The sequence below is a fragment of the Nothobranchius furzeri genome, chromosome 1 (assembly GCF_043380555.1).
Source record: "Nothobranchius furzeri strain GRZ-AD chromosome 1, NfurGRZ-RIMD1, whole genome shotgun sequence".
In the NCBI taxonomy this organism is placed as follows: Eukaryota; Metazoa; Chordata; class Actinopteri; order Cyprinodontiformes; family Nothobranchiidae; genus Nothobranchius; species Nothobranchius furzeri.
The window spans coordinates 98,409,537-98,425,675 of record NC_091741.1 but is presented as its reverse complement, the minus strand read 5'-3'; the positions used below and the strand labels follow the sequence as shown (position 1 = coordinate 98,425,675).

Sequence of the window (16,139 nt, the reverse complement as noted above, 5' to 3'; positions counted from 1 at the left end):
TTTGGTTCTTTAATGTCTTTATTATGGGTTAACAGAGAAAAGTGATCACATTTGTGTCACGAACTCCTCCAGCTGACTGCATTCCATTCATTCCTGCCACCAACGTGGCGACTGACGTCATCACGCCGGCACTACTTAAGGAAGTGCCGGCGTTTCATTCATTGCTCAGTCATCGTTTCTCACCAGACTTTGTATCGAGTCTCCAGGCTTACCAGCCCTCAAAACACTCAAACTACACCTACAGGAGATAACCACGCCGGCTATCTCCGTCTCTCCGCGTCTGGGCAACAGAACTCTCAGTCACGCTTCAGATCTGCCAACGAACCTGACAGGATGACTGAGCCCCAAGTTGACCCAGCGGAGTTCGCGCGTTTGCGTGCCGAAGTGGCTCAACAGCGCGCAATCTTGGATCAGCAGACGGCAGACATGAACCAGCTCCGTGCCATAGCTGATCGCCAAGCCACAAAGATTGAGTCACTCACCGAGCTAGTACTCCAGCTGACCACCGCTCTGCAACGTCAGACCGCAGCTGTTCCTGACAGGATGGAACCACGCCTCAGCCTTCCAGAGAAGTGGGACGGAACCAGGGGATCCCCGGAGGGCATGTTGGCGACCCTGGCCATGACTTTCGAGTGCCAGCCGGCACGCTACCCCACATCCTGCTCTCGTGTCGCTCTGCTGACCTCACTGCTGACAGGTCGAGCCGGTGAATGGGCGGCGGCTCTTTACAATCAAAAATCTCCTGCCTGCAATGACTATGAGACTTTTGTAAAGGAGATGAAAAAGACTTTTGTGCACCCCAGCAGCGAGGTCTCGGACGAGACGCGGCTGCTTCAGCTTCGCCAGGGCTCCCAGACGGCGGCTCAGTACACCTCTCGCTTCCGGACGACAGCAGCTCGGTTGAGGTGGGATGACGCCGCCCTAAAGGCCGTTTACCTGGAGGGACTGTCACCGAGAATCCGGGAGGGCATGATCGGGCACGAGGTCCCAACCTCCCTGGACCTGGCAGTGGATCTGGCTCTCCAACTGGACCGCTGCATCCTGAACCGGCCGAGCACCATGTCAGCCCCCGTACACACCAGGACGTCACCCCGCCGGCCGGCTCACCAACCGACGGAGGAGCCGATGCAGCTGGGACATCTTCCCCCTGAGGAACGGGCACGGCGCTACCAGGAGGGAAGATGCGCTTACTGTGGGGATTTGGGTCACCACCGTGGCACGTGCCCAAAACGACCGGGAAAAGGTCCCTCCGGGTCGGAGTAGGAGCTGTCCCGCCCGGAGTCTCCACGTTTCCGGCTCCACACCGAACCACTCTCCCGGTCTCCCTCCACCTGGACCAAGGCCCGACCAGACTGGAGGCACTTTTAGACACTGGGGCTGAGGAGTGTTTTATCGACCACGGACTGGTTACTCGGCTCAAGATACCCCTCACCGCCCTCGACCGACCCATTCCCGTGACCTCTGTGGACGGCCGGCCCATCATGCCGTACCCTCTCACCCACCGAACTCAGGGTCTCCACATGACTATTGACCAACACCGGGAGACCCTCCACTTCCTGGTCATCCAGGCTCCGGCTACGCCTCTCATCCTAGGTCATTCCTGGTTCTGCCGCCATGAGCCTCACATCTCCTGGTCCACCAGTAAAGTCCTGGCCTGGGGCACGGGTTGCCATAACCACCGGGACTCCCCTGCACCTCGGGCAGCAGCAGCTCCTCCCAAAGACGTAGACCTGACGCTCGTCCCTCCTCAATACCACGACCTCGCTCAGGTCTTCGCTAAAGAACCCACTACCAGGTTACCTCCTCACCGACCCTACGACCTGGAGATCAGGCTCCAGCCCGGCACCACCCCCCCTCGGGGTCGCCTGTTCTCCCTCTCTCCGGCGGAAACCCGGGCTATGGACAATTACATAAGTGATGCCCTGCAGAAGGGATTCATCCGTCCCTCAACGTCCCCCGGGGCCGCGGGGTTTTTCTTTGTTAAAAAGAAGGAGGGGGATCTCCGGCCCTGCATAGACTATCGAGGGTTAAATAAAATAACGATCCGGGACCGCCACCCTCTCCCTCTCATGGGCACCGCTCTGGACGCCATCACACAAGCCGCAGTGTTTACTAAACTGGATCTGCGCAGCGCCTATAACCTCATCCGTATTAAGGAAGGTGAGGAGTGGAAGACCGCTTTTATCACGCCCACTGGCCACTATGAATATTTGGTGATGCCTTTTGGACTCTGCAACAGCCCCGCCGTCTTCCAGCGGTTCATTACAGATGTGCTGAGAGACATGTTGGGCCGCTGGGTCTTTGTGTATCTAGATGTCATCCTCATCTACTCCCGCACGGCCGAAGAGCACATCCGTCATGTTCGAGCTGTTCTGTCCCGCCTCCTGGACCATGGACTGTACTGCAAACTGGAGAAGTGTGCGTTTCACCAGGAGTCCACCTCCTTCCTGGGTTTTACCATCTCCTCCCAGGGCCTGAAGATGGACCCCCAGAAGGTTCAGGCCGTAGCTCAGTGGCCTCTACCCACGACCCTGAAGCAGCTGCAAAGCTTCCTGGGTTTCTCGAACTTTTACCGGAGGTTTATACGCAACTTCAGTTCCCTCGCAGCACCTCAGACCTCACTCACCAAAACCACCAATCAGCCTCGCCCTTTTCGCCTTACTCCAGAGGCTGTCAGTGCTTTCCATGAGCTGGTCGGACGTTTCACTAAGGAACCCATCCTCCTCCACCCGGACCAGACCCAGCCCTTCGTCGTGGAGGTGGACGCCTCGGATGTGGGAGCGGGGGCCGTTCTCTCGCAACGGGTTCCAGACTCTAAGCTCCACCCATGTGCCTACTTCTCCCGGAAGTTTTCCCCCACACAGCAGAACTACGGGGTCGGCGACAGAGAGCTGCTGGCAATAAAGTGGGCGCTGGAGGAATGGAGGCAGTGGCTCCTGGGGACCACTGATCCCTTTCTGATCTGGACCGACCACCAGAATCTCATTCATCTACAGACTGCCCGCCAGCTCAACCCTCGTCAGGCTCGGTGGGCCCTCTTTTTCGAGCCGTACCACTTCCATATCGCCTACCGGCCCGGCTCCAAGAACCTCAAGGCGGACGCTCTCTCTCGGCGTTTCGCACCAGATGCCGGCCCCCCGGAGCCTCGGACCATTCTACCGGCTCAACGCTTCCTGGCCTCCCTCCAATGGCCGTTGGAGCAGTCCATACAGGCGGCACTTCCTGGCGATCCAGCGCCGCCGGAGACCCCACCGAACCGCATCTACGTTCCCGCCTCCTGCCGGCAAGAGGCGCTCACGTGGGGGCACTGTTCACGGCTCGCGGGACATCAAGGGCAAGCCCGTACCCTCCAGTTCCTCCGTCGGGCTCTCTGGTGGCCGTCCATGAGGAGGGACGTCCGCGAGTTCACAGCTGCATGTGATGTGTGTGCTCGCTCCAAGTCCTCCAACCGACCCGGCGCTGGAGAGTTGCAGCCTCTCCCTGTGCCCAAGCGGCCGTGGTCACACATCGGGCTGGACTTTGTCACGGGACTGCCGGCGGTCGACCACCTGGACACTATATTGACTATCACGGACCGTTTCTCCAAGGCCGTGCACTTAGTGGCCCTGGCCGGCCTCCCCACGGCCAAGAGGACGGCCGAACTGCTCCTGGAACAGGTGGTGCGGCTCCATGGTTTCCCTCAGGACGTGGTTTCCGACCGAGGACCCCAGTTCGTCTCACGCTTCTGGAAAGCGTTCTGTCGCCTGGTCGGTGCTTCCACCAGTCTGTCCTCTGGATACCATCCGCAGACAAACGGTCAAACAGAGAGAGCTAACCAGCAGCTTGGACGCTACCTGCGCTGCTTCGCTTCGTCCCAGCCGACCACCTGGCCCCGCTTTCTCCTGTGGGCGGAGCTGTCACACAACCTCCAGACCTCCTCAGCCACGAGTCTGTCTCCCTTCGAGACCTGTTACGGTTATCAGCCACCTCTGTTTGATCATCAGGTGCCCGAGGTGGAGGTCCCTGCTGCCCAGACGCTGGTCCGCCGCTGTCGGCTCGCCTGGATCCGGGCCCGTGCGGCCATCACCCGGGCCAACACGGAGTATGCCCGTCAGCATCGCCGCCGCCACCGGCCTGGCCCCGTCTTCCGGTCTGGCGACCAGGTGTGGCTCTCCTCCGCTAACCTGAGGATGCCGGCTGGCTCCCGGAAGCTCACTCCTCGCTTCCTGGGTCCGTTCCCCATCCTTAAGGTCATCAATCCTGTCACCTGCCGTCTGCGCCTCCCGGCTACTCTCCGGATCCACCCGGTCTTTCACGTCTCCCAGCTTAAGCCGGTGATCTCCTCTCCTCTCCACCCTCCACCGGTCCGGGTGCCTCCGCCCCGCGGTGTTGAGGCGGATCGCACCTACACGGTCCGCAGGATTCTGGACGCTCGCCGCCGGGGACGAGGTTGGCAGTACCTCGTGGATTGGGAGGGGTACGGGCCTGAGGAACGCTCTTGGGAGCCCACGAGCTCGTTTGTCGACCCTACCCTGCTGACTGACTTCTGGGCCCGCCGTCCTGGGACTTCGGGAGCCGTCCCTCGAGGGGGGGGTCCTGTTACGAACTCCTCCAGCTGACTGCATTCCATTCATTCCTGCCACCAACGTGGCGACTGACGTCATCACGCCGGCACTACTTAAGGAAGTGCCGGCGTTTCATTCATTGCTCAGTCATCGTTTCTCACCAGACTTTGTATCGAGTCTCCAGGCTTACCAGCCCTCAAAACACTCAAACTACACCTACAGGAGATAACCACGCCGGCTATCTCCGTCTCTCCGCGTCTGGGCAACAGAACTCTCAGTCACGCTTCAGATCTGCCAACGAACCTGACAATTTGCTGGGTCACAAATATACATACAGCAGTGCTAATATTTGGTTACATGTCCCTTAGCCATTTTTACTTCAATTAGGCGCTTTTGGTAGCCATCCACAAGCTTCTGGCAAGCTTCTGGTTGAAACTTTGACCACTCCTCTTGACAGAATTGGTGAAGTTCAGTTAAATTTGATGGCTTTCTGACATGGACTTGTTTCTTCAGCACTGTCCACATGTTTTCAATGGGGTTTAAGTCAGGACTTTGGGAAGGCCATTCTAAAACCCTTATTCTAGCCTGATTTAGCCATTCCTTTACCACTTTTGATGTGTGTTTGGGGTCATTGTCCTGTTGGAACACCCAACTGTGCCCAAGACCCAACCTTCGTGCTGATGATTTTAGGTTATGTTGAAGAATGTGAAGGTAATCCTCCTTCTTCATTATCCCATTTACTCTCTGTAAAGCACCAGTTCCATTGGCAGCAAAACAGCCCCACAGTATAATATTCCCACCACCATGCTTGACTGTAGGCATGGTGTTCTTGGGGTTAAAGGCCTCAGCTTTTCTCCTCCAAACATATTGCTGGGCATTGTGGCCAAAAAGCTCGATTTTTGTTTCATCTGACCAAAGAACTTTCCTCCACAAGGTCTTATCTTTGTCCATGTGATCAGCAGCAAACTTCAGTCGAGCCTTAAGGTGCCGCTTTTGGAGCAAGGGCTTCCTTCTTGCACGGCAGCCTCTCAGTCCATGGAGATGCAAAACACGTTTGACTGTGGACAATGACACCTGTGTTCCAGCAGCTTCTAATTCTTGGCAGATCTGCTTTTTGGTGATTCTTGGTTCACTCTTTACCCTCCTGACCAATTTTCTCTCAGCAGCAGGTGATAGCTTGCGTTTTCTTCCTGATCTTGGCAGTGATTAAACAGTGCCATGCACCTTATACTTACAAACAATTGTTTGCACTGTTGCTCTTGGGACCTGCAGCCAGGCCCGGAGTGGCTAATCGGGAGGGTCTGGAGAATTCCCGGTGGGCCGTGCGATGTTTGGGCCGCATGGGCCGGTGATCTCGTTTTTGTTTTTTATCATTTTATTTTTATTTTTTGGTGCCGGTGTTCAGTCATGGCACTGAGGCCGCCGGGCTGATGTCATACGCTCCTCCCGGCTGTCTCTGGCTCTACCTGCAGGCTGCAGCTCGTTTTTTTTTTTTCCCGTATGCGCCGGTGCGCACCACGTGACCACGCAGTTGACGGAAAGATGGAAAGTAGAAAGAGCAAGGGTGGCGCGGAGAAGGCAAGAATTAAAAAGAAGAAAGCGCTGGAAACAGATGCAGCTAAATGTGCAAAAATGAGCACCTTTTTTTCTCAAACAAGCGTGCGGTCTTTAACTTCAAATGAAGATAAAACGGGTAAGGCAAGTCAAGATGTTAAACTTTACCGGCTGCAAATCACCATTCAAGTTAATTAAGCATCAATAATGAATTATATGGCATCATGACATAACGTTATGTAATATAATTAACAGTATGGTGTGACTGATGCCACCAAACTGTCTTGTAGTCCCTCAGAGTCAAACACAAGATCCAGTAGGCCTAATAAGCACCAGGCAGAAGCCCACAATTCCAGAGCGGACATGTACAGGTAGGATTACTTATTGAGTCAGTGAACTGAATATTATTAAAATTTATATGATGAAAACTATCCTGGCTCTATATAAAAGTGTTCTAAAATGCTAGATGATTCAGCATTGATCAGAAAGCGTGTAAAAAAGAAAAATGAAATGCTGAATTGTGACCATTTTCACACAGTGTGATGTAGTGTCAGAAGAAGAGCCAGGAGCCAGCAGTGAGGGTATTGCTCCTGTTGGGATAGAAGGTGAGCCAACTCATGTGCAAACAAGCAAACATCAGTTTCAGTATAATAATTTTAATGTCCAAATAATAGTAGTGACCTGTTGTAGTTTTATTAGTAAATACACAAAGCCCACAACAGATCGCTATTAGAATGAAAGTAAAATGAAATAAGCCTGCTTATTTTGCCATAGAAAATATTTTAATTGGTTACAAAAAATGTGTTTTCCATATCAAATGTGCTAAAGCTTTACAGATGATTATTTTAATTGTGTGCAGGTGAGTCTAGGGAAACTGGAAAAAGTGTGAAAGGGAGTGTTGAGTCATTTCATTTTAAAGGTTTGAAAATCTCAGAACAGCTGTTTGAACAGAATGTAGATTGTTATATTGTTAGAGAATGTGTTGTAAAGAACAATGTTGGAGATGTGCACTGATGTTCAAATAAACCTACATTGTAAAGCAACTCTTTCTTGCACTGAATTACAAGGCTTTACCAAGTAGTGTGCTTTTGTAGACTATACATATAAAGTTCTAACATGATTTTAATAATAATTCGTTAAGTGGGCCGGTCTGGGGTCTGAAACTCCAGGGCTGAAAATGTGTCCCACTCCGGCCCTGCCTGCAGCTGCTTTGAAATGGCCCCAAGTGACTTTCCTGACTTGTTCAAGTCAATAATTTGCTTTTCAGATCCATGCTGAGCTCCTTTGACTTTCCCATTGTAGCATTTGTGGGCGTTTGTATCCAATGAGCCCTATTTACCTGGCCTAAGAGAAGTCACCCACTGTAGTCACTCATAATCACTCACAAAAAGTTAAGAGGCCATGCTATGAAGCTCAGTTCACTGACATGTTTCTAAGTCACCAAAATTGCTAGATCATGTTGCTGTATGTATATTTGTGACCCAGCAAATGTGATCACTTTTCTTTGTTAACCCATATTAAAGACATTAAAGAACCAAACTTCATGAATGTTTTTTGTGACAAAGAAGTATCTGTTCCAATCACTCTATCAGAGAAAAATCAGAGTTTTAGAAATAACGGGACACTCAGTAGATATTATATTTTTTACAAGTGTATGTAAACTTCTGACCACAACTGTATCTATGTTGTAGCGTGAAAGACTACAAATTAATTGAGACCAATAAGAAGTGATGATTCCATATAAATATGAAATATCAATCTGATAGATCTGTGAATGTTTGATCAGAAGATTATAGTTACTTTTACTTGTTCAGGGACCACAAACACACCGCATTAAGTCCGACAGAGTCAGGTATATACTTTATAAAATGAATTGAATTATTTTTACTAAACTAATAATTTATACATGACAAGGTATGAATAATGAGATGTGATGTGGTAGATGTGAGGTGTTGTGTTGGAATCTAGATGTTTTACTTACTAGGGGACATTGCATATTTATTAACAGCAATACAACTGTAAATATGCCAGATTGTAGCCTTAGGCTAATTTCCATCTGCACTCCTCTTAATGTTAAAAGAGATGAGACAGACAACAATATAAATTTAGAGAGAAAAAAAACTTACCTATTGTTTACCCTGTGGCCACTCTTTGGGACATTTCAGACCAGGCTTTTTCATTTTTTATGTGGCATTGACTTGATGCATGCTTTGTGAAACCCTTGTCCTTTTCCAGTGCTGTTTTCCAATTATTAAATCCCTGTTTTGTGAAAGCCAAATCCCTATCATTGTTCCCCCAAAATTTGCGACATGGGAAACAAAAGCACGCATCCAGCTTTACTGAATATTCCAGCCATGGTCGCTCACGATACCAGGCAGGGCAAAATGAGCGAATGTTCTTCCCAAAATGGCGCTTAGGGAAAACAAGAGCGGTGGGTTGGGACGGTGCGCTACTGTTCAGGCCTGTGTCACCCACAGCGACGGCTGGGTTGGTAGTGACAGGGACAGCAGGAGGGGCTGCGGTGATTGTGCAACTGGTTGTGGCGAGTTGAGAAGCAGCACCTGACGAGCCTGCTCCTGCCGCTAGTGCCTTAGCACTGTTGCTAGGTTTAGGAACCAGAAATCTGTGCATGTCGACTCGGTTCATTTAAAAAACTAATTAAAGAAGAGAACGAGGCAAACTACAACCTTGAGAAAGAGTACCAAATAATTCCAGTGGCCAACAGAAGAAGAAAACTTCAACCAGTGGCTGAGCTCAGTAACGACGGTGCGTCTCTGTGTTCTGCTGCTGATTGTCTGCTGGGAGCGTGTGAAGCTACTTCCCTATGCATTTACCAATCAGCAGCTACTTTGAATAGGGGTATAGTGTGGTATAGTGTTATCGAGAGGCCATCTGTCTCCAGCTTGTTAGGGGGGCATTGCCCCTCCTTGCCCATGCCTACATCCAGGCCCGCATTGCAAGATGCTAAAGCAGGTCATTTTATTGCAACCTGTAATTTATTGCAGTTTAACTTTTTTCAGTTGTTCATCAAAGCTTTGAAGAGAGAAATAAACTTCAAAGGAGATTGAAAACAAAATGTGTCTGTTTGGAGGGTTTGTGTGTATTCATGTGTGGGAAGCAAAAGTTTTCTGGTAACCCCAACCCTAGCTCTAACCCTAACCCTAAAAAATAGGCAAGCACTGGCTTATTCTCTTCAATAGTTTTTGATAAGATGACTGATAACAAAATACAACAGCAACAAGGACATTTGTAACTAGATGACGAAAATGGAAATGAGCTACATGATGAAACTTGTTATGTTTCAACTTGGGTTTTATCTACTTAAGCCAAAGTGACTGGATGAGGTAACATTAAAATAAAGTCAGTACATGAAGGGCAACTCCTTTAGGTGACATCTGACATGTGAAACAAACCAGAGAGAACTACGTAAAGGATAACACTAGAATAAGGTGTGAAGGGATTACCAGAAAATAATTTTTGTTCAGGTGTTATTTCAAGTGAGTCAGCCTGTTGTTGTCTCGTGCACCAACTCGAGTAACTGTGGATGGAAAAGTCTCTGTACAATCTTAGATTCAATTTGTCAAAAGCAAAACTGCATAATGACTCCTCAGTAAAATTTTAAACAAACATTTTTTAACCTATTTTAAGATTTAATATAGTCCTTGACTAAAATCTTAAAACAACTAGTCAGGGAAAGAATACCATCACACTTTAGATGATTAAGTATAAATACTCAATTGTCATTATTGGAATATAATTTAAAGGAATAGTTCTGATTTGGGGTCCAGCACAAATGGGACACTGGCTTGTTCCCTATTTGGGCTGCATTAATCTCTTTTTTTCTATCTATCTATCTATCTATCTATCTATCTATCTATCTATCTATCTATCTATCTATCTATCTATCTATCTATCATCTATCTATCTATCTATCTATCTATCTATCTATCTATCTATCTATCTATCTATCTATCTATCTATCTAACTATCTATCTATCTATCTATCATCTATCTATCTATCTATCTATCTATCTATCTATCTATCTATCTATCTATCTATCTATCTATCATCTATCTCAATCAATCAAAGCTTTATTTATATAGCGCCTTCCAGGTGCAGTATGTAAGAATATAGTGAGAAAAAAGTCTCACATTTCAGTGACTTCAGAAGGAAGGTTATACTGAAACATATGTCATATCCAGCTGGCTGTTGGGATGGTCAGTTTTTCTCCTTTCAAAGCAAAGGAAGGAGGGATGTAACTACTGTTTACCATCAGTGAGTGTGGGGTTGCGGTGTCTCCCGCGAGCTAAAACTGCAGCTCTGAGATTTTTAATTTGACGGCGGCCGGAAAATAGCTCCAGCTACAATATTAGGAAAAGCAAAAATCCTTGAAATTATATTGAAAGCCCAACTGACTTGGCTTCAAAAATCTGTCTCTCTTCTCACTAGTATTTAGAGGGCCAAACATGGGTCACAGAAAGAGAAACAAATGCTGTTTTCAGTTTGTTCGTTTGCTTTTATTCACCTTCTTAAACAACACTAAATGTAACTCTGTGCCCAGTCAAAAGTTAGCACCTCAGTTTAAAAGAAATGTTATTTGCAGGCATTGCCATGTTGTTTTTATGCAGCCACACACTCACAATGTGTTAATTTGCTAACATGCAGCAGCAAGGAAAAAAACATGCAACACCTGAGGCATTTTTAAGCATTTTAGGAAATTATCCCGCACATTCAAATATCTGGGTAAAGACTTCAAACTTTAAAGATTCCGTATCGTGAATAATTGACTTTTGAGCATTTTTCCACATGGTGCCATTTCCTCATGAGAAATACCAAAAAAAACTTTTTTGGCAGCATTCATGCATTTTCCAGCCTTCAATTTTTTTGCAGATTTTTCAAAGCCTGCAGACAGGACAAAGTGGTCTATGTGTCTAATCAGGCATTGCTCCTCCCCCTGAAGCTAGTCAGGAACCCGCCTCCCCTGGAGTAAGATGCCCACTTTCTCAGAGCAGCATGCATAGAGCATGCTGCAATTGAGAATGTGACCTTCATGTCACTGATGACTGCTTTAACCGTGCACGGGTACCAGAGTGGATGTTATGAAAAATTACTTCTGTATTGGGGACAAAGCACCACCATAAAAGCCATGCATCCTGTAATGGCCACACTGATAATATCCCTGAATGAGACGTGAAAATTTCTAGGGCCACTTACTTTGCTCAGCTGATTGCTGTAAACAAAAATAACTCTAAAGTCCTGTTTGACACCATAAACCAGATTGTTTCACCTCACACCCCTCTTATGCCAATTTACTCAATGTCTGACTGTAACAACTTTCTAGCATTCTTTGAGGATAAAATCAGAAATATCAGGGCACGTTGTTCACCCCCATCTACTTCCTATTTAAAGTTTCCAGTGACATCAAGATGGCTGCAGACAACGGGGATTTCACAGTGTTAGTATTGTTCGATCTTTCTGCAGCTTTTGACATTGTTGATCACAGCACCTTAATTAACAGACTTGGTGACTCGGTAGGGATCTCTGGAACTGTTCTAGACTGGTGTAGATCGTACCTTTCTAACAGAAGTTTCAGGGTCTGTATAAACCAAATTGTGTCAGATTCTACTGATCTGTTATGTGGGGTACCCCAAGGATCTGTTTTGGGTCCACTGTTGTTCCTGCTGTACATACACCCTCTTGGACAGATACTTGATTATTTTCATAATGTCTCTTATCACCTATATGCAGATGATATTCAGCTGTACTGCTCCTTTAAGGATTCTGAGTTCTATAAACTGTCTGAATTACTAGTGTCTATCACCTATCACCAGTTGGCTAGAAGATAGCTTCCTTCAGTTAAACTCAGAAAAGACTGAATGTCTGATTATTGCCCCTGAGAGCATGGTTCCCCTGATTAGTCTAAAACTTGGTCATTTATCCTCTGCTGTCAAGACAAACTTAAGGAATTTGGGTGTTATTTTTGACCAATCAATGTCTCTTCAAGTTCACTCAAAAGCGTTGGTCCGAAACTGTTTTATCATTTAAGAAATATCTCCAAACTGCGAAGGTTGGTGTCAAAACATGAACTTGAAATGGTTATCCATGCCTTTATCTCCTCCCATCTAGATTACTGTAACACACTCTTCACATGTTTTAACAAAAAAGCCCTTGACTGCCTTCAGTTGGTCCAGAGCTCTGCAGCAAGGTTCCTAACTGGAGCAAACAGAAGAGCAAACAGCACTCCTATGTTAATGTCTCTCCACTGGTTACCCATTAACTTTAGAGTTCATGTTAGAATCCTGATTATAACTTTCAGTGCTCTACATGGTCAAGCTTCTCCCTATATTACAGAACTGTTAAAGCTTCATGCTCCAATCTGAGCCCTCAGGTCCACACACCAGAACCTTCTAGAAGTTCCAAAGACCAGATACAAAAGTGCCTTCCAGACTATTGCACCCCGACTCTGGAATGATCTTCTTTTATCCTTACGCAGCGTTGACAGTCTGGACACTTTTAAAAAACAGCTAAAGACCCATTTATTTAAAGCTGCTTTTACCTAAACCTTTTATTTTCTTATTTTTAACTAAAATTTTTAATCTTTCATCTGTTTATGAAATTTTATAATTTTATGACATTATTTTTTCTGATGTTAACCTGATTGTTTTGAGGGCATTTTGATTTTATGATGTTAATCTATTCATGGTTTAATAACTTTTGTTTTGTTATTTTATTTTTTCGTTTTGATCTATGTGAAACACTTTGTGATTCTATGTCTGTGATAAGTGCTATATAAATTAAATTTACTTACTACTACTTACTTACACAGGATATGTGTATTGGTGACTAACAGAGGTGTGACCAAGTCACTGCTTTGCAAGTCACAAGTCTTTCCAGTCAAGTCTCGAGTCAAGTCCAAGTCAAAGACAACCAAGTGCAAGTTGAGTCCAAAGTCAATGATGGGGAAGTCCAAGTCAAGTTCAAGTCCTTAACTTTGAATTTTCAAGTCATAATCAAGTCATCTGTCAAACTTCAATTTAATGACAATGATAATGAATTCCAGAAATAAAGCTTCTTAAAGCTTCATTTATTTGCTCCAGGAAGCAGAAAATGCAACCGAAATAGATTATAAACAAAGTGCTGCTGCAGTACAACATCACACCCAGAACGAAGAATGAGTTGTGAAGTTTGTCCGTGTCGTGCCAATTTATGCTAAAATATCAAATATGCTCAAGTCATCAAGTCAACAGATGGAAGTTGATTCAAGTCGCAAGTCATTGGCGTTCAAGTCCAAGGCAAGTCGTAAGTCTTTAAAGATTTTATCAAGTCAAGTCAAGTCAGAAGTTATTAAAATAATGAATCGAGTCCCCACCTCTGGTGACTAATGATTAGTAACGGACTTTGTAGCCCAGTGGTGAGAGGTAAACTTTTTTGCCTCCAGGTTTGGCAGTAACTTTTTCTTTACTTTTTTCAGCTACACTTGCCAGTATTGTTTTTTTTTTTTGGGGGGGGGGGGGGGGGGGGGGGGGGGACTGTTCAAAATAAAAGGACTAATCTTTTTTTTTTTCTACTTTATTTAGCCAGTGTGAGTCCATGTGAGGTGAGCAGATTATATCAACTAAAATGCTGCTTGGAAAATGACCAAATTCAAAGGTTTTAAGAGACGCAAATTATTTTGCAGAAAGTAATAAATGAAACTAAAATATTTAAAAAATGAAATCTGCTTCAGCTGGCTAAGTAAATTACTGACACAAGGAGTTGAACCGGTGTCAGCACATGGCAAAACAAGAGGAAAGGAAGTTGCTTTAGCCACTAAACCACCACAGCATAACAACTAATGTTGCCATGGCGGACCTGAGCAGAGCTTCAATAAAACAAACCATTTCAGTTCTGGGTATAAAATCAGGCTGATGAAAAGAACTCATTTTAAATGAATGAGATCTTAATAGTGCCATTGGTCATTTTAATCATATATTGTGCCCACCTTTGTTCTCAAAAACTAAAAATAGCACGGTATGGCTTCTTTAACTGCATCAAGCCTCTATGGTGTTTTTGGTCTTTGTGGTCCACTGACTAGTGCCGTTTACTGTTATTTGTCCTGTTTTTTAGTTCTCAATTTTTTTTTAATATAAGCACACTAATGATACCGTTTCTTTGCTACAATATATGTGCACCTATGATCCTGGAGAACAATATTTTTTCTCACTGTGTACAAACGTATATGGATGTGTTTACTTAGCTGTAGTTCTTCTATGATAATTTTTTCAGAACCAAAATGAGTTTAATAAACTTTAATTTTATATGAATATATAAAATGGATTTAAAGAAATAAAAACTCATTGGACAGACATAAAAACACCCTTAGCCATTAAGCAGTTCATTACATTCCCTGGGCTGACTTTCTGATTCCTTAATGCTTCAGGAGCCACTAAAACTAAACCTATTTCTGGAAAATGTCAGTTATGAGTAAACTTCTAAACCAGAAACAGAAACAACTCCAGCTGATGTAATCAGCCTCAGTCAACAGTACATGATTTTAATTATTCATTTTGGTTTAAGCATTTTTCAGTGAAAACACTTGTAATGTGTACCAGAGGAGTCAGTCCAGCTGTGTATTTTACACTCAGAAACAAGTTTCAGGAGGAGCCCTCTGCTGCTGGCTGGCTGTAGTTGGACACTTCAATCAGGTTGTGGTCGGGATCTCTAAAGTAAAGTGAGGTGATGGACCCCACGGCACCGGTCCTTTCCACTGGACCTTCTTCAATATCAACTCCACAAACCTGCAGAAAAACGACATAAATGAGCTCTAGAAGAAAGTGTTATCCAAGAGCAGAGTCTTTTTAATGCTTAAATCTCTGATTTGGTGCATTTTTCCTATGATTAGCACCTTCAGATGTGCAGCTACTGCAGCCAGGGGGGTCTTAGTGATGAGACAAAGATCTGCAGAACCTGGAGTTGGAAGTTTGGCCTTTGGTTCAAACTCTTGACCCAGCTGGTGGAGGTTAAACTTCTGGTGTCCAAAACCGAGAGCTTTACGGTTTCCCTGTAAAATAAGAGCAAATATATTGGGACATGTGAATCACTGGAGCCCAAGGTGTATTTCAGCTCATCTGCTATCGAAGTCTACCATCTAGTGGTGGTATTTTATGATAATGGACAATTTATTCCATTACACATGATCAAGAGTTTAATAAATGGGGTTAGGCTTACCTCTCAACATTTGTGTATAACGAGCTTAAAAAACAACAACACTTACCTTAAAAGTGACAACCTCCATGCCAAGGATGGAGGTATAAAAGTTGATTGTGTCTGGAACACTTTTCACCGTCAGAACCAAATGGTCCAGATGGCTCACCTCAACTGGACAGGCTGTTTTACATCTGATGACTAGTTTGGTTTGAACAGGGATGACCTGCAGAGGATTAAAAACACATTTCAAATCCTTTCTTGTGATGCCTTCAATGTAGATGAGTATTATTGTGTGAAAACAGCGCCACTTAAATAAATCTACGGAACTACATGTGTAAATTAGTGACGGAACTATAAACCCGAGCCTTCTAAACTAAAATACAGCAGTTCGCGGTGGTTTCATTTCAACGCAAAGAACATGAAATGTGTTGTTTGTTTTTTGCTAGATTTTAGACGTTTTGGATAGTTTTGTACACGGAAGTACACGTACAGGTTCAACATTTAAGTAACTTAATCACCAACGTTAGTGAAAATAATGCTGAAAATATGCATATTGGTTAAGCAAAGAGCTAATTATTTCATTTACCTTGAAACGGGTTCGCTGAAAATGCGACAGAAGACTCCAGGAAGCCCGCAGCGCCATCGTTGTTAAAAGGCTGTGCTGTGGTGCATTCAGGGTCACACCGAAACGTCCCTTTCTGGTTTATTACTGAACGAAACCCAACGTTGCTACAGTGCCGCGTTTTAGCAAGTTTAAATCCAATTAAAGTTCAATACTTGTTACAAATGACTTTTTTTATTAGGAATAAATAAAGTTAGACTTAATGCTAAAAGGGATACTTTGCAACTTCTTC

General features: G+C 45.3%; 1 protein-coding gene across 1 annotated transcript; it reads right to left on the bottom strand.

Moving 5' to 3' along the window:
- Positions 1-14,616: 14,616 nt before the first annotated feature.
- On the bottom strand, positions 14,617-16,139 carry glod5 (glyoxalase domain containing 5). The gene is made up of 4 exons (XM_015943201.3): positions 15,872-16,139; positions 15,353-15,508; positions 14,984-15,139; positions 14,617-14,876 (listed from the first exon to the last, which is right to left on the bottom strand). Exons 1-4 carry the CDS (start codon positions 15,926-15,928, stop codon positions 14,733-14,735), a joined length of 513 nt encoding a protein of 170 aa, XP_015798687.2. The 5' UTR covers positions 15,929-16,139; the 3' UTR covers positions 14,617-14,732.

Excerpts from the sequence above, each read along its gene's own strand:
- glod5 (XM_015943201.3), bottom strand. The coding sequence starts at position 15,928 with ATGGCGCTGCGGGCTTCCTGGAGTCTTCTGTCGCATTTTCAGCGAACC. Across the intron at positions 15,509-15,871 it reads TTCAGCGAACCCGTTTCAAG|GTCATCCCTGTTCAAACCAA; the intron begins GTAAATGAAATA and ends AATCCTCTGCAG. Across the intron at positions 15,140-15,352 it reads TGGAGGTTGTCACTTTTAAG|GGAAACCGTAAAGCTCTCGG; the intron begins GTAAGTGTTGTT and ends CTTATTTTACAG.